The sequence below is a fragment of the Erinaceus europaeus genome, chromosome 1, assembly GCF_950295315.1.
Source record: "Erinaceus europaeus chromosome 1, mEriEur2.1, whole genome shotgun sequence".
NCBI lineage: Eukaryota > Metazoa > Chordata > Mammalia > Eulipotyphla > Erinaceidae > Erinaceus > Erinaceus europaeus.
This window is the reverse complement of record NC_080162.1, coordinates 168,886,719-168,911,617: the sequence shown is the minus strand read 5'-3', so window position 1 is coordinate 168,911,617 and position 24,899 is coordinate 168,886,719. Positions and strand designations below refer to the sequence as shown.

The 24,899-nt window shown below is 38.9% G+C and overlaps 1 protein-coding gene across 1 annotated transcript in view; it reads right to left on the bottom strand.

Annotated features, from left to right (window-relative positions):
* Window positions 1-17,118, bottom strand: part of RMDN1 (regulator of microtubule dynamics 1) — a 32,161-nt gene extending 15,043 nt beyond the window's left edge. Inside the window, exons 1-3 of the mRNA XM_016185660.2 lie at window positions 16,909-17,118; window positions 13,006-13,123; window positions 1,045-1,141 (exon numbers count right to left, since the gene is read on the bottom strand). Of these exons, the coding sequence (XP_016041146.1) occupies window positions 1,045-1,141; window positions 13,006-13,123; window positions 16,909-17,037 (344 nt within the window). The 5' untranslated portion in view covers window positions 17,038-17,118. The remainder of the gene's footprint in view (window positions 1-1,044; window positions 1,142-13,005; window positions 13,124-16,908) is intronic.
* Between the last annotated feature and the right edge of the window lie 7,781 nt (window positions 17,119-24,899).

The following is a 24,899-nucleotide window of genomic DNA, read 5'->3' as shown; positions in this document are numbered from 1 at the left end:
TGGTGCAATACACCAACTCCAATTCAGGTTCTACTTGTGTTTTCTCTTCTGATTTTGTTTTTCAACTTCTAGAGTACTTTTCTTATGGGTTTAGTTTTTGAGTTATTATTGAGATTACTGCAAAAATACCAAAGCAAGCTACTTCAAGCTACTGAGGGAAGAACCCAAAAAAAAAAAAAAAGCTTTTTTTTTTTTTTTCTCCAGATGAATCTTACAGATATTTGGTCTTTGAGTGAAAACTAGTCCTAAGGATTCAAGAGTGATACCTTAAACTGTCTGAATATTTTTAAGTTTAGGAAATGAGGTTGATTAGTAATCCAGAAATTGGTTTATACCCTTAGCTTTTTTTTTTTTTTTTTCTATCATCTCCATGCTTTCACCACTCCAGGCAAATTTTTTTAGACAGAGACACAGAGAAAGGGGAAAAGCTACCAAAGCACCAAAAGTTCCTCCAATATGATGGAAGCCAGGTTCGAATCTGGGTTGAGTTTTACCAGCCATTATCTGATTTATTTGATAGGCTGACTCTCCCTTTACGAATTTCATCCTCCCAACAAATGAATGCACACTGATAATCTAGTACTACAAATAATTTTATAAGAGAAATATTTTTAACTTCTCCTTAAAAATTGAGTTCCTACAATGATACACAGATAAGCACTTGGCATCATACAATCATCCTAACTCACTTAAATATTATGCCAAAAAAGATTTACTTACAAAAGGAATGAGAATTATGGGCTGTACATGAGATAAAGATATGTTCCACAACTAGCTTACAGCTGATCCAAAGCAAAATAATAAAATGGAAAAATTATTTCAATGTTCCACTAAAATTAGAATCATCCTTTCTAAATTAATGAGACACATATAGCACTTTTCAAGTCATTTACAATTTAAAAGTGTAATAAAACTTAAAACTCTAAAAACACATTAAAGTAAAATCTAAAACACAAACCTGAAAATATTTTACACATCAAAAAATTACTTAAATAATATAATTTGGAGAATCCCACAAATTCAGGTCCATTATATTCTGCCCACCTTTCCTTATACTGGGTTAGCAATTGATAAAGCTTTTCTGTTTCTCCACTTTCATATAAGTAGTCAGCTTGTTCAAGGATTTCTTCAACTCGTAAGACTAAAAAAGAAAAAAGACACAATAAAGGAGGTCTTTCCAAGCCAGAAGACAATCCTAATTAATATAAATACTTAATGACATGAGAAAAATGAATCAGGTTCAGAAATTACCTCTACAGAAAGATTAGAAATTAAAAAAAAAAACTTATCTATAACAGAAAACTGTCATAGAAAGGGACTTATTTACGGAAACCATAGTAAAATACAAAAACCGGAAAACTGAGAGTCTGGCAGTAGTGCAGTGGGTTAAGTGCACATGGCCAAAGCACAAGAACTGGCATAAGGATCCCGGTTCGAGCCCCCAGCTCCCCACCTCAGGGGAGTCACTTCACAAGCGGTGAAGCAGGTCCACAGGTGTCTGTCTTCCCTTCTCTGTCTTCCCCTGCTCTCTCCTTTTCCTATCCAACAATGACAACATCAATAACAACAGGGCAACAAAAGGGAAAATAAATAAATAAATGGGAGTAGGGCTGCAGTGCAGCGGGCTAAGCGCAGGTGGCGCAAAGCACAAGGACCGGCATAAGGATCCCGGTTCGAACCCCGGCTCCCCACCTGCAGGGGACTCGCTTCACAGGCGGTGAAGCAGGTCTGCAGGTGTCTTCCTCTCTGTCTTCCCCTCCCTCTCTCCATTTCTCTCTGTCCTATCCAACAACGACAACAACTTAAAAACTACAACAATAAAACAACAAGGGCAACAAAAGGGAATAAATAAATAAAATAAATATATAAAAATAAATAAATATAAAAAGTATTTTTTAAAAAAACCTTAGTTCTGGTACTGACTAAATATGACACATCTTTAAAAAAAAAAAACTCTAGAGGAGGGAAAACGAATGTCCTGGTATATATATGATGATGAGAAAGGACATAAATTGGGGGTAAGAGTATTTTGCAGTTACACCTCCTATGGGAAGATAAAAAAATTATACTCATGTGTCAATAACTGCACTGTAATCAAGCATTAACCCCCCCAATAAAATCAAATTAAAAAATTAAAAAAGAAATTTCCTTGCGGAATCCATAGTATACATGCCTTCCTTACATAGCTGTTGTTGTAATCATCCATTAACATCCCGAATAAAGTAAATAAAGTTAAATTAAAAAGTCATTTACTTGAGGAATGCATAGTACACACACCCTCCATACATAGTTGTCCCTGCTGTCTAGTTATTACAGATAATGATATATCTACCTACCACAATAAAATTATTAATTGGTATAGATGGAACTATATTGTTCTCTTTATACCAGATTCTTTTTACAATCTAACTCATATAGACACAGAAAAGAAAACTTGTACGAAACTTACCTACACTGAGAGTTTGAAACTTAACTTCTCGGTGCTATACTCCAACCTACTTGCTAACTAGTTTAGACATCACTACAAAATACACAAACCTTACATGTAATGCTCTAATAAAAGCTGTCACTTGGAAAAAAAAATAAGTATGAACTTCAGTAAATAAGGGTATTGTATTACTTTGCCCTACATATAAGCCAACAATTCAATAGGTTATAGTCAGCATTATTTATCTTGGTATACTCTAATTAACCAGTGTATTTGAAGTGTTTTTTTTTTCTTTTTTTAGTTAGAAAAATTATCTAGCAAAAATATCAAAGATGAGACATACATTTGTGACATACCATATGCAGCAAAATGTTTTCTATGTTCACACTGTTAATGACTCTAGCAATGAAATTGTAAAATTAAAAAATCCTACTGCAATCTGGTTAGATATTAACAATTTAGTAATATTTACATGGCTGATTAATTTTCATAAGTTGTCTTCCACTTTATTCTATTTTATAGTTTTCATTGGTGATATATTCTCCAAATCTATTATTAACAAATCAAATTAACAACCTAAACATTCTTAATAAGTAGCATTCACAGTATTTTATTTATTTAGAGATAGAGTGAAGTTGAGAGGAAAAGGGGACTGAGAGAGAGAGACCTGCAGTACTGCTTCATTGCTCCTAAAGCTTTCCATCCCTAGGTGGAGGCTGTGGACTTAAAACCTGGTCCTTGCGCTTTGCAAGCCGTGTGCTCAAATGGGTGCAACACTACCCACCCCTCATTCTCAGAATCCTAGGCCAACATTTGTGGTAGGAAATAAAATGGCCACAAACATTCACATTTTACTCCCAGGATCATGAGAAAATGTTTGGTTACATGACAGTGAGGAATTAGGCTAGTAGGTGGAATTAGGGTTTCTAACCAGCTAAGCTTAAGAAGGTAACTTAGGTAGCTGTGTCCAATATAACCTTAAATGCCCTTAACAGAGGAAGAAGAAATCAAAAGAAAGAAGTCATGTTAAGTGAAGTGAAGTCAGAAACAGAAGGATGAATATGGGATGATCTCACTCACAAAATCAGAAGAGCAAACACAAGTAGAACCTGAACTGGAATTGGCATATCACACCAAAGTAAAATACTCTGGGGTGGGTGAGAGGGAAAATACAGGTCCAAAAAGGATGACAGAGGACCTAGTGGCGGTTGTATTATTATGTGGAAAACTTAGAAATCTTTTGCATGTACACACTATTATATTTACTGTCAAATGTAAAACATTAATCCCCCAATAAAGAAATTTAAAGAAAAAATAGAAAGAAAAAAAAAAGGTCAAGAGGAGGTATGGTAATGGAAACAAGAACCAAGCGAAATTACTGCTGGCTTTGAACTTAGAGGAAATGGATCTTCCTCCAAAAAATGAGAAGTCTCTAGAAGATGGGGAAGGGGATACAAAAAGGAAAATGACCCAACCTGGAGCTTCCCAAAAGGAGCCAACTCCTTCATTTTAGCCCCAAAGGACCTACCTCAGATTTTTTAACTACAGCACTGTTAGATAATAAATTATTGTCTTAAGTCATTAAGTATGTGAAGATTTATTACAGCAGTGAAAAAAATGAATAAAAAGTTAAATGTAGTTTGTTCTGGTACATTTTAATGTGCACATGGTAAGTATAAGCAACAAAAGTTAAACTTCAATCAATTCATTAATTATTCCCCAACTCTTAGAGAAGGAGGACTAAGAAAGGTTTCCATTCTTAACATTATCTAGGAATTCTACATATTATCATGCTAATCAGTAAAATTTACTGAATAAAAACTTGGTATTCTTTTTAACTTCTCAAATCACTTTTCTCCAATTTATTATACAATACAGTACCATGAGCTATAATATTCAAGCTTCAAATGTGTATTTTTATCCTAAATAGAAATTTCTAAGATCCTATCGCGTGCAATTTATATAAAAAAGATGCACTTACTCTGATACTACAGACTCACATAGGCACTAGGATAGGAGCATGCAGAGCACTCTTACATCAGTTAATCAGTTGTGTGTTTTAACTTGTTTACTGTTCTGTACTTTTCCTGAAAACATTTAAAAATAAGCTATGTTACTGACATAGACTATGGCTTATAAAATGGACTAAATATTTAAAGCAAATGGTTTCTCAAGTTAAATAATGAATAATTATCCCAAGATGATCTGAGATACTCACTTATCTATAATTGTGCCATAAAATAGTGAATTTAACTATATCTAAAAAATATAGCTGTAAGATAACAATTCTTAGAATTTGTCTCCCAAAATGTCAATGACACACTGCACATTTAAGTTAGTAAACTGATTTTATTTTTCTTGCTCAGTATACACTTAGCTATGTGAGTGATAGTTGGATAAGAAATATTCTACTTCAGTAATAAAATAGATCCATTTTTGAGGTTTCTCAAAAAAAAATAAAATAAAATAACAACAAGGGCAACAAAAGGGAAAATAAATAAAATATTTAAAAATAAATAAAAAATAAAAGTGAAAATTAGCATCAAGATTGTCTAGATAGCATTAAGAATTTTTTAGATGCTAAAAGGCCCTAAATAACAGCTACCTCATCAAAACTGGTCAATGCTTTCACATCAGTAATATTGTGACCTAGCAATACTACTAATCTATAAAATGCTCTGAAAGGAATATACATCTATTGCAGTGTAAATCTCAGTTCCTTAGATTCATCAATAAAAGCACATAAACAAACAGCTGAATATATGAATAGCCTCTGCTTATTTTTAGAAGATTTTTAAAATAGTAAATAATCAGTTCTGGTGGTGTAAGGGATTGAACCTGGGAGCTATGGGGTTACGGGTATGAAAGTTTGATTGGCTACCACTGCATTCTTTCTTTGGCCCTATGAAGAATGTACCTTGAGCCCTTAGAATTACATTTCTTTTAAGCATTTTACAGTAAACTTGCACACAACAGTAGGATACACAGACTGGCATTACCTTACAGTGCTTTAAGCTTTGGCCTATTTAAGGAGATATAAACACTTAGAGCTAGAATGGTTCAACTACTGAGAGATGTGTATTGAGCACTACCGCCTAAGAAATAGACATCACGAGACTTTCATGCTTGAGTTACTGGATTCGATTTCTAATATTGCACATATCAAAGTGGTTGTTGTCTCTTTCACTCTGTCTCATGGAATTTTCTCATATGTAACACATAAATTGAAACTTAAAAAATATATATATTGCTTAATACTGGAGCTAGGTGGTGGCACACCCAATAGAGCACACACATTACAGTGTGCAAGGACTCAGATTAGTCTCTGGTCCCCACCTGCAGGGGGAAGCTTCATGAGCAGTGAAATGGTGTTGCAGGTGTCTCTCTCTCCCTCCTTCCCTCTTTATCTCATCCTTCCCTCTCAACTTCTCTGTCTTGATTCTAAATAAATTTTAAAAATACTTTTTAAAAAAAGTCTCACAGGAGCCAGGCAGTGGTGCACTGCATTAAGCAAACATGGTATGAAATTTAAAGATAGGCGCAGGAATCAGGATTTGAGTTCCTGGCTCACTGCCTATGGGGGGGGGGGGGTCACTTCACAGGTGGTAAAGCAGGTCTGCAGGTGTCTTTCTCTCCCCCTCTCCATCTTCCCCTCCTCTCTCAGTTTCTCTCTGTCCTATCCAACAACAACAGCAGCAGTAACAACAATGGAAATAGATGGCCGCCAGAGCAGTGAATTCGTGGTGCAGGCACTGAGCCCCAGTGATAATTCTGGAGGCAAAAAAAAAAGAAAGAAAAAAAATTCTTACTATTCTATCTAAATGAAATCTCAGAGTATTTCCTAGACACTATTAGACAACTCACCTCACACTTTACCATGTGTGAGGACCTGGATTTAAACCTCTGGCCCAACATGGGAGAATCACACAGACGGGAAAGCTTCACAAGTGGTGCACCAGTGATGTCATCTCTCCTTGCCTTCTCTCTCTTCCTCTCCCCACTGTTCTCTGCCTCCGTTCCTATCTGGTTGAAGGGGGAAAGGAAAAGCCTCATTTTGGGGATCAATAGGAATCACAGAGGCACACCCCAGCAAATAACTAAATATATTCTTATTTTCTATAAGTGTCTTCAGAGTATGACTTAATCCCACAAATGGAAGAGGAATACAAAAATTAAATGAGTTCAATGAGTATAAAGCAAATGTAAAGAGAATCAAGCAGAAATTCTGACAGATGGAATTATTTGAAGAATAATCCCAAGGAAATGTGAACAATAGAAACAAAAAGTAAGCATAGCAAAAGGGGCATATGGCGATATAAAACTCGTAAGGACTAAGAAAATCTTGTTTTTATAGAAACATGGATCCTTGTCATATAGCTTCTATTTTATTAATAGTCCTTTAGCCAATGACTGTAGCCTACAACCTCACAAACATTATGTATACAGGTTAAATAATGACATCCTGTTCTCTAACTTAAATTTTTTTTATCTCCTTTTTAATATTTATTTATCTGACAGGACAGAGAAATATTGAGGGGGAAAGGAGAGAGATGGAGAGAAAGAAACATCTGCTACATTGTTCCCCTGCTCCTGAACCTTACCTCCTATAGGCTGGGACTGGGGGCTTGAACCTGGGTACCACTCAACCAGGTACACCACTGGCACCCAGCCCTCATTAACTTTTAAAGAGCTCAAATTGTGGTTGACAATACTTATTCTAAAAAATAAGAATTTTCATTAAAATCTATAATGAAACAATTAGGTTTTTTTTATTTATACCTGGGAATATTAAAATGTTCTTTTCAAGGTCGAATCAATGTTTTATTCAATGTTAGGACTAAAATTTAACATTCATGATTATTTTAAGTACATGGTTTTATTGTTCTGTTTTTCCACTATAGAAGATTGTAACTTTTTTTAATTTTTTTTTATTTAAGAAAGGAGACATTAACAAAACCATAGAATAAGAGGGGTACAATTCCGCACAATTCCCATAACCCGATCTCCATATCCCATCCCCTCCCCTGATAGCCTTCCCATTCTCTCTCTCTCTGGGAGTATGGATCCAGGGTCGTTGTGGGTTGAGATTATAACTTTTTAGACCTGTAGCTGTTTGATTTTATGTTGGATATCAGGGATCAAACTAAAGGCCACATGTAATGTATGTGCTCTACCACTTAGTAACATCCCTGATACCTATCATCACATAAACACAGGCAGGAAGAGACCTGATAAAATGGAACACTTAACATAAAGTTGTTTTAAAGAATTTCTGTGGCATACCTTCTTTCAGACCAAATGGCTATCATACACACAAATACACACACACACACACACACACACAATCATACACACAAAAACTTGGGCTCAAAGCAACTACTGATACAAAGAAAGTATCAAAAAGATTTCCCATGCAGTCACTTGGGAATTGTAAAATATAGCAGCCAGCATCTGAATGTTATAATGGATTTAAAAGCTAAAAGTCTGAAAAGAGTTTTTATCATTCCTTTACCTTTTTCCAACTTTTATAAATTCAAAAAAGTTTACTCAAAAGTTTGACATAAACAATTCTCTAACTACCACCTCTCTTCTTCATTAGTTTCAGAATGGTAGCACTCCACAACTTAAGTTTGAGCCTACTTCTGAATTTCCCAGTGTTTCTCCGCACTTTCTTCAAGTGAGCATTCTCAAGGGTCAGTTTTAGTTTTATAAAGCCTGAAATAATATTGTTTTCTCCCAAGCTAGAAGGAACACTTAGAAATGCTTTATTATATGGATGCTCTTATGCTAGAATTTGAACGCACTCTCCAAAGATCATTCAAAATGCTTCCCATTAAATCAGATAGACCAGTGGCCCATTAAAGTATAACCTTGCATTTCTAACTATCGATTAGCCATGTGAAATTACTTCTTTGTAGAAGTTTCCTTTACTCAGAATCTTTATCTTTACTATACATAGCAAATTCAGGCCCTTGAGAGGACACCAGCAACATGAACTCCATTCAACATAAGTATACTTGAATCCCACACTATCTAAGATATATATCCATGGCAACTCTCTGAGTGGATGCCAGGTCTTTGTCCAATATAATTACATCAGTATAAGGCTATATTCCTTCCTGTGGGTCTCAAAGGCCTAGCACTTAAAAATATTTGCAGGAAATATATACCTGAAAGCAGGATTACACTAGAGTTTGCAGTGAGTATCTCCCTAACACTTCCTCTCCACTATTCCAATCTTGGGATCCATGATTGCTCAACAAATTGTTTGGCTTTGTATGTTAACTCTCTTTTCAATCACCAGGTTCCAGATGCCACCAGGATGCTGGCTAGGCTTCCCTGGATTGAAGACCCCACCAATGTGTCCTGGAGCTCAGCTTCCCCAGAGACACACCTTACTAGGGAAAGAGAGAGGCAGACTGGGAGTATGGACCGACCAGTCAACGCCCATGTTCAGCGGGGAAGCAATTACAGAAGCCAGACCCTCTACCTTCTGCAACCCTCAACGACCCTGGGTCCATGCTCCCAGAGGGCTAGAGAATGGGAAGGCTATCATGGGAGAGGGTGGGTTATGGGGATTGGGTGGTGGGAATTGTGTGGAGTTGTACCCCTCCTACCTTATGCTTTTGTTCACTAATCCTTTCTTAAATTAAAAATTTAAATAAAAAAAAAAATATATATTTGCAGGGAGGAAGTCCAGCGGTAGCACAGCGAGTTAAGCGCATGTGGCGCAAAGCACAAGGACCATCATAAGGATCCCAGTTCGAGCCCAGAGCTTCCCACCTGCAGGGGAGTCACTTCACAGGCGGTGAAGCAGGTCTGCAGGTGTCTTTTTCTCCCGTCTTCCCCTCCTCTCTCCATTTCTCTCTGTCCTATCCAACAACAGCGACATCAAAAACAATAATAACAACTACAACAACAATAAAAACAAGGGCAACAAAAAGGAAATAAATATTTTTAAAAATCTTTTAAATATATATATTTGCAGGGAATTGAGTGGCGGGCACATCCAGTTGAGCATACATATTACAATGCATAGGGACAAAGTTTCAAAGGTGGTAAAGCAATGCTGCAGATGTCTCTCCTTCTCCCTATTTCTCTTGATTTCTCTGTCTCTATCAAATAAATAAATAATAAAAAACATGTAGTGAATATGCAATGACTTTGTATGATATCAAAACACTTATGGGGGGGGCCACGTGGTGGCACACCTGGTTGAGCACACATGTTACAGTGCACAAGGACACAGGTTCGAGCCCCTGGCCCCCACCTGCAGGCAGAAAGCTACACAAGTGGTGAAGCAGTGCTGCAGGTGTCTCTCTGTCTCTCTCCCTCTCTATTACCCCCTTCCCTCTCAATTTCTGACTATCTCTATCCAGCAAATAAAGATTAAAATATATATATTAAAAAACACTTATGGGAAGAATAGACTATGCTCATTAAAACTAAAAAGTGCCATAATTCACTACTCTGGGAAGCATTACATCTTTGCGAATATTTCTCTCTCTCTTTTTTTTTTTTAATATTTATTTATTCCCTTTTGTTGCCCTTGTTTCTTTATTGTTGCAGTTACTGTTGTCGTTGTTGTTGGACAGGACAGAGAGAAATGGAGAAGAGGAGGAGACAGAGAGGGAGAGAGAAAGACAGTTGCAGACCTGCTTCACTGCTTGTGAAGCAACTGCCCTGCAGGTGGGGAGCCGGGGACTTGAACCGGGATCCTTATGCCTGTCCTTGCGCTTTGAGCCACCTGCACTTAACCCACTGTGCTACTGACCCGACTCCCTTTGCGAACATTTCTATTATGATCTAAGTATGATTTTTAAAAGAGATTAAGATTGTCTGGAACAAAGAACAGCTTATCAGGTAGGGTGCCCACCCTTTCATCGAAGTATCATAGCACCACATGGCAGTGCTGTTGTATAGGAGACAGTTCTAGTGCTGTAGGTGTCTTTTTCTCCTTACCTCTCTATTTTTCTCTGGAGGCAAGGAAGGAAGGAATGCAGGCAGAATGGGAGGAAGTCAGGGATAGAGGAAAGGAGGGAGGAAGGGAAGAAGGCAAGAACAAAGAACTTCTTTTTAAAAATTAACTTAAGGCTGAGGAAAAAGCACAGATTTTCATCCCTGAAGCGCACGTGGTCCCAGGTTCAATCTCAGAGACTATACCACAAGCCAGAGGTGAGCAGTGCTATAGTATTTATAACATCAATTAAAAATAGAAAGAACAGGGAGTCAGGCGGTAGCACCAAGGGTTAAGCGCACGGGGCACAAAGCTGAAGGACCCGCAGAAGGATCCAGGTCTGAGCCTCCAGCTCCCCACCAGCAAGGGAGCCGATTCACAGGCGGTGAAGCAGGTCTGCAGGTGTCTCTCTTTCTCTCCCCTCTCTGTCTTCCCCTCCTCTCTCCATTTCTCTCAGTCCTACCCAGCAACGACTACATCAATAACAACAACTACTACAACAAGAAAACAAGAGCAACAAAAGGGAATAAATAAATATTTTTTTAAATAGAAATAACTTGGACAGGAGTTGGTGTTCTGCACGAAAGTAAAAGATAAAAGACTCTAGGGTTGGGGTTCGGGTTCTGGAACATGACAGTGGAAGAGGCCCTAGATGGAGGGTTACAGTGTTCATGGAAAACTGGGAGATGTTACACATGTACAGACTACTATATTTTACTATTGATTGTAAACCGTTAATCCCCCAATAAATAAAAAATTTAAAAAACAGAAATAAATAGAATTTAATATAAAGTATTTACATACCCTTAGTTACTTTACAGGGTTTCCTTGAGAATTAGAGTTAGGCTGAGTCTAGGGTTTTTGTTGGTTTTTATTCTATGCAGGGCACTGCTCAGCTCTGGCTTAGGTAGTGTTGGGGATTGAACCTGAGACACAAAGGTTTGAAAGCCTTTTTTTGCATAAGCATTATGCTAGTGGTTTGTTGTGAAATTCATGATATATTTTTCTATGTTTTACTATGTAAAAATTCATCATGACTCCCTATAACTCAGTATCTTCCCAGTTCTGGTTTTTTCCCTCTCTAAATTTAGGGGTTTTACAAAGCTCAACAGGCCAAGTACTTGCCAAAACGTCACTGAATCAGTGATAAAACCAAGTCTACCCTGTCTTTAGCAAAACTGGTATTTTATAGTAAAAAGAAAAAACAGCAATTCTCAGATATCTACTTTAATTCTAAAAATAAGAACAGTCAAGGATAAACCAATGAATAGTTTTTATCTCACACTTTTAATTCTGCATAAACCTGAACTTAAATAAAAAAAATCTACTCAATATCTTCGCCTTCTTTTCCTCTAAGAAGTGGGGGTTATGAAAGATTTTTTTAAAAAAAAATCTAGCCTATAAATCCAAGAGTTAATTCTCTAATTCGCTTTCCATCTGCATATACAAGTGATTTAACTTAATTTGTTTTTTAAAATGTCAAATTTCATTTGAAAAAAAATGTCAAATTTCACTTCGGTTTACTAATCTGTATTATGCCAATAAGACAATGGATGGATTTTTTTTTTCTACATTTCAAGTGGCTACTTGATATTTAACACTAGATTGTATTCTGTTTGTAAATAAAATATTACTATGTCAAAGTACTTGACCTTTCTAATTACATCAAGGAGAACAGAATGCCTTGGTATTAAGAAAACAAAAGAATCACTGTTATTATTATAAAGCGATAACTAGCAATTTGTTTTCCTACAAAAATCCAGAGTGGTCAGGGAGGTGGCTTAATAGAGTACACACTTTGTGTGCATGAGGCCCCTGAGCCCATACCCTGCATTGCCTATGACTGAATAGTGCTTTCATGTCTCTGTTTCTAGCTGGGGTGGGGGTTGGGGGTACAGAGAATAACTAGATTTTTGTAGGACCTAAATATGATCTCTATGGTGTGTGTGTGTGTGTGTGTGTGTGTGTGTGTGTGTGTGTGTGTGTGTGTGTTTCAACTACACAATCCCTTCACCCTTTAAAAATGGGTGGTGGGGGAGTCGGGCGGTAGCACAGTGGGTTAAGCGCAGGTGGCGCAAAGTGCCAAGGACCGGCGTAAGGATCCAGTTCGAGCCCCCGGCTCCCCACCTGTAGGGGAGTCGCTTCACAGGTGGTGAAGCAGGTTTGCAGGTGTCTTTCTCTCTCCCTCTCTGTCTTCCCCTCCTCTCTCCATTTCTCTCTGTCTTATCCAACAATGACATCAACAACAACAACAATAAGAACTACAATAGCAATGAAAAACAAGGGCAACAAAAAGGGAAAATAAATAAATATTAAAAAAAAATTAAAAAAAAAAAGGGTGGTGGAGGGACGCAAAAATTTTTTGGTCATGAATCTATAAAATAGTAGGTATTAATAAACAGAGTTTTTCTTAAAGGGGTATTGGGTGCAAGGGATTGCTAGATCTACATATAAGACAAGTAAAGGAAAGCAGGAAAAATATATTTATATATATTTATATGTGTATAAATATATATATATTTATATATAGTGGTGTTATCAACGTTTCATTATCTATTTAAAGGAACTAAGTTAATAACCAAAAAATGAGAAGTACTCTGGAAGCTTAGTTTCCGCTTACCTTTGGCAGCAGCATGAACTACGGCTGCTTGAGAAATGACTTGGTAAGTTTCAAAACCCAAATAAGACAAGGCTGAGAATAAAAGGCTTCTTTTGAAAGCACTTTGGTTTCCCATCACCTATAAAAACAATTATCATCATTTGCAAATGTAGAAAATTTGAAGAAACTGCAACCCCAAACAAACATTTTATCAATTTTCTCTCACTACAAAGCAGTCACTTATAAGACTATTGAAAAGCTTAAATTTACTTTACCAAAACCATTTCATATATTATGGAAAACATATGTTATTGGAGAGGACATCCTGTTAAGAGTACTTTTACTGTGGCTCAGAAGGTGATGGGGGTAGGGGCAGGAGGTGGTGCACCTGGTTAAGAGCACACATTACAATGCAGAAGGACCTAGGTTCAAGCCCTCTGGTCTCCACCTGCAGGGAGAAAGCTTCATGAGTGGTGAAGCAGGGCTGCAGGTTTCTCTCTGTCTCCCTCTTTATCTCCCACTTCCCTCTCAATTTCTCTCTGTCTCTGTCAAATAATAAATAAATGGTTTAAAAAAAAAAGTGATGCAGTATATAAAGCACTTCTTATAGTAAATTAATAAAGTGATTGTTTACAAGTTGGTTTTTTTTTTTTTTTTACCAGTTTGGTTAATGTGATGCAGTTCTCTGCTCATCTCTGGTAAATAAAAATCAGATTTTCGAACTCAAAAACTATCAGCTGAACCAAGAAGTCATTGACACCTTCAACACAATAGCAACTAGTGAGACTGAGACTGAATGGTGTCTCACCACTATGGAGTCTCCCCTTGTATCTTTAATACCAAGAACAATTACCTTCAAGTAATCAAAAAAAAAAAAAAAGAAGAAGCTCTTCAAATAGAACTTTTCTTCAACATTAATTACACAACATCAGGGCTAGAAGTAATTAAAAAACACAAGTGCATCACTAACTGGAAAGGAATGTTGTCACCAGTAAATCCCGGTTTGCCTCTGCATGCCATATCTACCTCTTAAATGTTACATTTCCACAGTCCAAGAAGTGGCGCAGCAATGTCTCAAGCTCCATTTGACATAATTTGGCTCTCTCTGTCGTTAAATATTCTTTAAAAATGGTATACTTCCGGGGCCGGGTGATGGTGCACCTGGTTCAGTGCACGTTACAATGCACAGAACTTGGGTTCAAGTCCCTGGTCCCCGTGTGCAAAGGGAAAGCTTTGCAAGTGGTAAAGTAGTGCTGCAGGTGTTTACCTTTTTTAAAATTTTTTTCTTTATTTCCTTTTGTTGCCCTTGCTGTTTTTATTGTTGTAGTTATTATTGATGGTGTTGTTGTTGTTGGACAGGACAGAGAGAAATGGAGAGAGGAGAGGAAGACAGAGAGGGGGAGAGAAAGACAGACACCTGCAGACCTGCTTCACCGCTGTGAAGCTACTCCCCTGCAGGTGGGGAGCCGGGGGGCTTGAACCCGGATCCTTACGCTTAGCGCCACTTGCGCTTAACCCGCTGCGCTACCGCCCGACTCCCAGGTCTTTCTCTTTCTCTTTCTCTCTGTCTCCCCCAGCTCTCTCAATTTCTGGTTGTCTCTATCCAATAAATAAAGATAATAAAAAAATTTTATTTTAAGAATTTAAAATGATATACTTCCATAATAATATACCTTCTTTTTTAATATAAATATATCTTCTTTTTTTAATATTTATTTATTTACTTATTCCCTTGCGTTGCCCTTGTTATTTTATTATTGTAGTTATAACTGTTGTTGTTGCTGTTGGATAGGACAGAGAAAAACTGAGAGAGGAGGGGAAGACAGAGGGGGAGAGAAAGACACCTGCAGAACTGCTTCACCATTTGTGAAGCGACTCCCCTGCAGGTGGGGAGCCGGGGGATCGAACGGAATCCTTACACCGGTCCTTGCGCTTTGCACCACCTGCGCTTAACCCGCTGCACAACCGCCCGATTCCCGATAGTATACCTTCTTACTTACTAAATGCTTTCAACTACCGTGGCAAAATTTACAACTGTATGCTACAAGGCTCCTGAGTCAGTAACTCTAGCCCAAACCTGAGAAGGTAAACAGCAGATCTGTCAAAGAATGTGTCTTTGCCACATGCCAACTTGGCTTTCTCTCATCACACATACCTTATTTAGTCCAGAGTATGATTTATTTCCCCCTTTAACCTCCAAATATCATTTTATAACCCCAGCCTGGGTTACGAAATAACATTACCATATATACTGCTGTTCTAGCCAGAAATCTGAGAATCCTTCACAACTCCTTCAATTCTCAATGCAAGACTATTCTTTAGGCCTACTACCTTTACATCCATAAGGCCCTTTCAATGAGGTGCTTAGAGATCCTAGGTCCTGGCACTATCATACACCAGAACTGAGCAGGTGCTCCTTAAAAAAAAAAAAAAAAAAAAGCCTTTGGATACATTCATTTATTTTCATTTTCATGACCATTACTAAAATTCAAACTGTATTTCTCACCTGTGCTACAGAAATAATCTCTTATCTGCTCTCTAGCATTCACTCTAGTGTATCCATTCTTGACACTGACTATTTTAGTGCAAACTGATTAAATAACTTCCCCATTTAAAATTATGTTGTTGCTTTCCAGTGCCTTTAAGAATAAAGCCACCATCCAGGCTCCAAACATTTTATTTATTTTAATGAGAGATACACAGAGAGAGACCAGAGCATTGCTCAGGTCTGGCTTATAGAGGTATTGGAGTTTGAACCTGGGACCTCAGAGTTTAAGCGTCTTGCATAACCATTAAGCTGTTTCCCCAGCCACAAACTATTTTTAAATATGAAATGTTGACATCTATAGCAGCTTGGATGGACTTGGAGGCAATTATGTAAAAAGAAATAAATCAGAAGATTTATCAAATTATTTCACTCATGGGGGATATAAAGAAACAAAGGGAGCCAGGCGGTGGCGCACCTGGTTAAGTGTACACATTAGAAGTGCTCAAGGATCGGGGTTCAAGGCCCTGGTCCCCACCTGCAGGGAAAGCTTCATGAGTGGTGAAGCTGCAGGTGTCTCTCTTGTCTCTCTCTACCTCCCCCTCACATCTCGATTTCTCTCTATCTAATAAATAAATAAATCTTAACTTTTTTATTATCTTTATTTACTTACTGGATAGAGACAGCCAGAAATCAAGAGGGAAGGGGGGAACAGAGAGGAAGAGAGACAAACACCCTTAGCACTGCTTCACCACCTGTGAAAATAAATAAATCTTTAAAGATTCTACAAGGTCACCAAAAGGTGGGGGCAAAGGGTGGAGGGAGTCAATGGGCAGATTAACCTCCCCACCCTGCAAATAGTGTTGTAAACCCTTACCTCTCTACTTAAAGAGTGTATTACAGAGATAAAAACACCTCGTTCAGATGCACCAATACCCACCCACACCCCATAAGCTTCCCTACAAAGAGAAAAGAGGATGCATTGAAAAAACGAGTAGAAATGCCAGCGCTAGGACTAGAGTCCAGCATCCTGACACCCTTCCTTCAAATCATGCAAATAACACAATCTCAGGAGGAGACGAAGGAACAATCACAAATCATACAAAATCCCCGCGTCCGAGTCGTGGGAATTTTAAACACACACACCACTGACAAAGCAACCATCTCCGGCAAAGCCCAGACTAAAATAAATGTTTGACATTGGTCATAAAAGTTTTCACTCAAGAAGGACAAGCGGGAGACCGTCCTTTTGGGTAAGGGCGATCCCCCTTCTGACCCCGGTTTGCAGAAAGAAAAGGATTCTTGAGGAAAGGAAAGCACCCATCCTGGAACCCCGGGACCCGAGTTCCTTCCTCCCTCGAAAGATGCCCTAAAGGAAGCGGAGAGCGCACACACGCCGCCAAGTAGAAGGGGAAGGAGAACCAGGAGGGCCACAGTACCTGACAGCCGCCGCGTAGCCGGGGATAGCACTGCCAGCTGCTGTTAGTCGACCGTCGAGGAATCCCACACGCTCGCGCCGCGCTTAGTCCCCAAAAGGGAAAGCGCCCGAGACGCGCGGGAAGCGCCATGACAGTCCACTAATTCGGGCTCTGACCTCTCACCCCATGGGGCGCCAAAGGCAAGGGCGCACTACTACTTCCGGTCCCACGCACTTACCTCCTCCAAGTCTTCCGGTTCCACTGGTTCCCGGAACCGTAAATACCGGGATGGCTTAGCATTCAACTTCCGGTCCACGTCTGCTCTGGGAAAACTAATTCCCTAAAGTGTTGTTTCTTGGTTCCTGGTCTTGTCTTATCTTGTCTGGGGCGTTGTTTGAGTTTTGCAGAAGGATCTATCACCAGAAAAGAATATGATATAGTGGTCTGAGAGGTAGGACAGTGGTTAACACAAGACTTTCATATCTGTGTCTTCTAGATCCCAGGTTCAATCCCTATAAACCAGAACTGAGCAGTGCTCTGGTTAAAAACGAAAGATATGGGGGTCCGGCGCTAGCGCAGCTGGTTAAGCGCATATGGCGCGAAGCGCAAGGACCGACTTAAGGATCCGGGTTCGAGCCCCCGGCTCTCCACCTGCAGTGGAGTCGCTTCACAGGCGGTGAAGCAGGTCTGCAGGTGTCTTTCTCTCCCCATCTCTGTCTTCCCCTCCTCTCTCCACTTTCTCTCTTTCCTATCTAACAACGACCACATCAGTAACAACAAAAGGGAAAAACAAAACAAAAGAAAAGAAAAAAAACGAAGGATAATAGAACATAGACCCACCAAAAAGACAACAGACCCACAGGTTTATGTTTGTGCTCAGGGGAAAACAAAAAACAAAAAACTTTTTGTTGCATATAATTCTTGTTGCCTTCACAGGGAGAATCTTATGTTGTTCCTTTTTGGAAGTACATGTTTGAAAAAGTTAAATTCTTCCACAAAAGAAAAGGACGAAGGTGGAAGAAGTGACTGGGAATTGGAAGAAGTATTTTCTAGGGGAAGAATATAAACCAGAGATGAACAAAAGGCCAAGCTGGTCTAAGTAAGAAAGACTATGGAGTGCAACACCAGGTGAAATAATTCAGTTGGTGGACCACAGGGATACTCTTCAAGCCCCAGCTGAAGTGGTACTCTTGTTTCTCTCATACATATAAAATAAATAAATAAATAAATAAATAAATAGGTAGGCACAGGATGTCTTGGCAGGAAGTTGATGCTGTTCAGAAAGAAAAAAATCTAGTTTCTCCTCAAAATATTCATTAATTAGTAGTTCTCCTTGGATGGAAGTATTTTAGAGGGAATGTTTATGCTACTAGATGCCATGAAATGGAGTTTCTAATGTCAGCCAGTGTGAAATTTTAAATATATATAGATATATACATATATATTTTTTAATTAGATCCTGGCGGGGAGGTGGCTCAGGGTAGAGCACAGGTTTTACATGCATGAAGTTTCAATTTCCATCCCTTGGACAGCGCATGCCCAGAGCTAGGTAGTGCTCTGGTTTGTCTCTTTATCATTAAATAAATGAATAAACCCTTTTTGTTGTTATCATGGAGACTTAACCATTCTGAATGTACTTTTTCAGATAGAGACAGATAGTGGTGCGGGTGGTGTGGAATTATACTTCTATTATCTTGTTCTTCTTCTTCTAGCGTTTGCCCTTCTTCCGTAGCCAGTCAACAGCGTCAGGTTGAGCCTGATGTAAAGTTACCTTGTAAGTCAACAATATAAATAAATATAAAAAGCAAAACAAAAACGAGAGACACAGAGATAGAATAAGAGGGGCAGATACCACAGCACTGAACCCCCTCCAGTGCACCAGGGACAGAGCTCAGATATGAGTTCTACACACAACCTGGGCAAAATTAATTTTTAATATTTTTTTAAAAACTCAAGATCATGAGACCAGGTGTGGTGTACCTGTTAGAATACACAATTTCATGGACAAGACCCAGGGTTCAAACCTCCAGTCCTCACCTAGGGTAAGGCTTCATGAGCTGTAGATGTCTCTCTTTGTCTCTCTCCCCCTCTATTTCTGTCTCTTTCAGGGGGAAATAAAAAAAAAGAAAAGAAAGGGGACAGGTGACGGTGCAACTGGTTGAGTGCACATGTTACAATGCACAAGGTCCCCACCTGCAGGGGGAAAGCTTCATGAGCGGTGAAGTAGGGCTGCAGGTGTTTCTCTGTCTCTTCCTCGCTATCCTATAGAAAAAAGAAAAAAAGAAACAAGTTACAGAGCTAAAGAGACTAAGGAAACATGAAGATAATATGACACATTAAAATGATTTAATCTTGATTTGAGAAAAATAGTTCCTACAAAGGATAGCACTGGGGAAAGAAGCAAAATTTGTATTAATGTAGTAATGTTTTGTAAACCCCAATTTCCTGAACTTGATACTTATACTCGGAATAAATAAGAGAATATTTTTGTTCAAGAGGTGTGGAGTTATGACATCAGTAATTCAATCTAAAACAGTCTACCAAAGAGTATACTAGGAACATAATATGCTTATTATATGTAACATGAAAAAAATACTAGAACACATGTGACAAAAAGTTAACAATGATTGAATCTGGATGAAACACACATGGGAATTCCTATAACTTTGTTAAGGATTTCATTTTTTTTTAATTATTTGTCATTTATATATTTGTTGATTTTGCTATCAAGGTTATCATTGGGGCTAGGTGCCTACATGATGACTCTACAATATCCAGTGGCCATTTTATTTTCCTTTAAATTTTTTTATTATCTTTATTTATTATTATTATTGCATAGAGACAGCCAGAAATTGAGAGGGGGAGGGGAGAGAGATAAAAAGACACCAGCAGGGGCCAGGCAGTGGTGCACTTGGTTAAGCGCTCACATCATAGTGTTCAAGGACCCAGGTTCAAGCCCCTGCTCCCTACCTACAGAGAGAAAGCTTCACAAGTGGTGGAGCAGGGCTATAGGTGTCTGTCTCTCTATCTCCCTATCTTCATCTCCCCTCTTAATTTCTCTCTGTCTCTATGCAGTAATAAATAAAAACATTAAGAAAAAGATATCAGCAGCACTGCTTCACAGCTTGTGAAGTGTCCTCCCCTGTAGGTGAGGACCAGGGCTTGAACTCTCCAGGGTCCTAGAACACTGTAACCTGTGAGCTCAAGCAGCTGAGCCACTGCCCAACCCCAAGTCTGTAATCGCTCTCGCTCTTGCTCGCCTCCAGTCACTGGGGCTCACTGCCTGCACTATGATTCCACTGCATCTAGTGCAGACCTGCAGACCTGCTTCACCTCTTGTGAAGCGTTTCTGCTGCAGGTAGCAAGCTGGGGCTCGAGCCTGGAACCCTGCGAGTATCTGCGCATAGTACTGAGTATATTTAACATAGTACTATGTGTGCCACCGTCTGCCCCCCTAATATTTTTCTCTCTACTCTAGGCATATTATCTCTTTAATATACATATATGCCAATGAATCCAAAACCTCTGTTGGAATTCCTTCCCATTTTACTATTTTGACATCATTTCCCAATTCTTGCCCAACACCACTACTATTTCTGCATGTCTCTGTCAAATAAATCAATAAATAAAATAAAAAGAACAGAAAAAAGAGCTTGTATTTGTTTCTTTATGTAACTGGTTGTGCTAAAGGATATTGTATGATTTAGCCTTCTTCTGAGGTTAAATCATAAAAATCATTGATTTTCTTTTTTTTATTATTTTTTATTTATAAAAAGAAAACATTGACAAAACCATAGGATAAGAGAGGCACAACTTCACACAATTCCTACCACCAGAACTCTGTATCCCATTCCCTTCCCCTGATAACTTTCCTATTCTTTACCCCTCTGGGAGTATAGACCCAAGGTCATTGTGGGATGCAGAAGGTTGAAGGTTTGGCTTCTGTAATTGCTTCCCTGCTGAACATGGGTGTTGACAGGTCGATCCATACTCCCAGCTTGTCTCTCTCTTTCCCTAGTGGGGAAGGGCTCTGGGAAAGCAGAGCTCCAAGGCACATTGGTGGGGTTGTCTGTCCAGGGAAGGCTGGTTGGCATCCTGCTAGCATCTGGAACCTGGTGGTTGACAATAGAGTTTTAATATACAAAGCCAAACAAATTGTTGAACAATCATGGACCTAAATGCTGGAATAGTGCAGATGAAGAGTTGGGGGGGTCCACCATTTTGTAGATAGCTAGTAGGTATATTTTTGTTACATTCCAAAAGGCCTGTGGCTATACTAGTGTTTTTTTTTTTGTTTGTTTGTTTTTTTTTTTTTTGCCTGAGCCTGAAATCTGATATGCAGGTAGATCCTAATTATTGTCTGGGGAGATGATGTCATGGTTGGCAGAAGGACCTGAAAGCTGGATCAGGGAAGAGAGTAGCTCCCAAATATGGGATAGGTGTATAAATATGATTAATTGTAAGCATTGATTTTTCTTTCTCAGGTATTTTGTTTTGTTTTTTACCAGAGTGGCTCAGCTCTAGCTTATGGTGGTGAAGGGTATTGAACCTGAGACTTTGGAGTCTCAGGCATGAGTCTCTTTGCATAACCATTATGCTATCTACCTCTGCCCCTGTCTCAATTTCTTGAATTGTTCACCATGTGAGAAAGTCACAAATCATGCCATAGGATACTCAAGCAACTTTATAAAGAGAGCCACATGCAGAGACACTAAGGTCCCCCAACAACAGAGTGCCACTGTGAGAGGTAACTAAATCATCTTGAAAGTGGGTCCTCCAGCCCTGTAAGACCGCTGTACTCCTACTTAGTACCTGACCGGAACATCTTGAGACATGATGAGCCAGGACATTCCAAATAAGTCACTCCTAAATTCTTGAACAACAGAAGTCATGAGAAATAACAATTGACATTTTCTGTTTTCAGATACTAAATTTGGTATAATCTCATACAGAATAGTAAATCATTAATGAAGTACCCAAACACAGAGTAGGGAATTGGAATGCAGAGTTTCAGTGTTCGAATTTTGGTGTATTTCAGAATATAAATGAGTTTCAAAGCTGGGAGGCTAAATGAAACAAAAATTTCTAAGTGGTCTTTAAGTCCAGGAACTTAATCCTAAAGTGCTGCAATATTTTAAAACTGGAAATGTGGGAGTCGGGTGGTAGCACAGTGGGTTAAGCACAGGTGGCACAAAGTGCAAGGACTGGTGGAAGGATCCTGGTTTGAGACACCAGCTCCCCACCTGCATGGAAGTCGATTCACAGGCGGTGAAGCAGGTCTGCAGGTGTCTACCTTTCTCTCTCCCGCTCTGTCTTCCCCTCCTGTCTCCATTTCTCTCTGTCCTGTCCACAAGGACGACATCAATAACAACAATAACTACAACAACAATGAAAAACAACAGGGGCAACAAAAGGGAAAATAAATAAATGAATAAGTATAACAAAAAACTGGTAATGTGTGAATTAATAAGCAAAAGAAATAAGAAAAAATCCAGTGAGGTGGAAGTACACCTTGAAGAATATTTTTGAAACATTTAAATCCATTTAAATTTGTACCAAGTGTTAAGTCCCATTCCTATTTCATTTTTATTTCTAGCATGTTTTATGCCTAGTATATAAATTTAAATACATGTTGAATAAGTGGAATAAGAACAAAACTAGAATAGAATTTAGATTCTAAGGGAGAGTAAATTAAGTACACTGAATAGCTGTGGCGCTATGTACAGCAGATCCTAGAATAATGAAATTCCCTTCCACAAAGTTCAATTACAGTGTTGATGAGGGAGAAAAAAGGATTACTGGCAGGGGCCACTGTGTCTGCAGGGTGACCTCACACCAATTCGTTATATATGCCTCTAGGCTCCTAGCTAAATTGTTAACTGTAATCAAATGTAATAAAGACATCTGGCCCTCCCTCTAAACATTTATTTTCATGTCCCCATGTTCCAACACTCCTTTTTAAATATTTATTTTATTTATTTATTATAGAGACAGACATTTAGAGGAGAGGAGGAGATAAAGAGTGAAGGAGGGGCGGGGTCGAGCAGTAGTATACTGGGTTAAGCACACATAGTACCAGCACTAGGACCCACACAAGGATCCAGGTTGAGCTCCCTACAGTTGGGTAGCTTCACAAGTGGTGAAGCAGGTGTCTGTCTTTCTCTTCCCCTCTTCTCTCAATTTCTCTCTGTCCTAACTAATAAAAAATGAAAGAAAAAAAATGGCCTCCAGGAGCAGTGGATTCATTGTGCAGGCACCAAGCCCCAGCAATATCCCAGGTGGCAAGAAAAGAGAAGAAGAGAGAGAGAGAAGGAGGAAGAGAGAGAAGGAGGAAGAGAGAGAAAGAGAGAGAGAGAGAGAGAGACCTTTAAATCTGCTTCATCAGGTGACGCTTTCTCCCTGCATGTAGGGACTAGGGACTGGAACCTGGGTCCTTGCTCAAATCTAGTGTGTGTGTTTAAGCACAGATGCCACTGCCTGCACCCTCCGATACTCTTTTCATTTTTTAATGCCTAGCCTTTTGCTGTCAGGAGACTGTTTTTAGAAGTGCTAATTTCACCATTCTTCTACAATAAGTTTTTCCCTTTCAGAAATTTCAATCACTGTTGTCTCACCCCTCAAATAAATGAGTAATATGACTGGGTTACTGGCTAACAGTTCTCCCCATGTCAGTATCCTTGTGCTCTGGTTTACTTCCCTGACCCAAAGATACACACATAGGTTTAAGTCATTCCACTTTAGTGTGGACATGGGTGTGAGTGTGTCACATGGAATGGCACTTCATTTATGGCTGAGCTTTGTCTTGCCCCTTAAGCAGCTGAGATAGTCTCCAGCCACCTGAGACCCTGAACTGGAAAAGCAGATTGGGAGAATGACTGAATTAATGCAAATTATTGTTTAATACTAAACAGTGCTATTTAGACGTTTGCTGTTTTGTGATTAGAAATATTTATAGTGGGGCCAGGTGGCTCATATTACTGGCAAGGATGCAAGTTCGAGCCCCTGGTCCCCACCTGCAGTGGGAAATCTTCATGTATGGTGAAGCAGGGTTACAAGTGCCTCCCTGTCTCTTTCCTTCTCTATTTCCCACCCCCTCTCAATTTCTCTCTGTCTCTATTCAATAACAAAAAACCAATTAAAAAAAGAAATGGGGGTGGGAATGGGAGTGGGGCGGTAGTGCAGCAGATTAAGTACACATGGTGCAAAGCACAAAGACTGGCTTAAGGATCCCTGTTTGAGCCCTTGGCTCTCTACCTGCGGGTGGGGGGGGGGTCGAGTTACAAGCAGTGGAACAGGACTGCAGGTGTCTATCTTTCTCTCCCCCTCTCTGTTTCCCTTTCTCTCTCCATTTCTCTCTGTACTATCCAACATCAATGGCAACAATTACAAGGGCAACAAAATGGGAAAAAAATGGCCTCCAGGAGGAGTGGATTCGTTGTGCAGGCACTGAGCCCCAACAATAACCCTGAAGGCTATATATATATATATATATATATATACCTACTTTTGTTTACATCAATTATTCTATGACATAATTGGATTAATTATATCTTGTTTCTCTTAACTTTCCACTTTCCAAGAATGTACTGAAGATATTGAATGAAGAGTTCCTGTATTTAAATGAGAGCTTACTTATTAAGTACTGAAAGTATAAAACATTCTCTTGGCCCCTTTCACTCTATTTTAGTAGAAATGAAAGTCATGAAAGTTAGTTATGAATACTTAGTTTTTGGTAAATACAAAACTCATAATTAGTGGTGCCTGAACAATTCACGTGGATGAACAGACCTAATTTTTTAAAATTTCTTTATTGGAGGATTAATGTTTTACGGTTGACAGTAAATACAATAGTTTGTACATGCATAACATTTCTCAGTTTTCCACAAACAATACAAGCCTCACTAGGTCCTCTGTCATTCTGTTCCAGGACCTGAACCCTTTCCCCACACCCCAGAGAATTTTACTTTGGTGCAATATACCAACTCCAGTCCAAGTTCTGTTTAGTGTTTTCT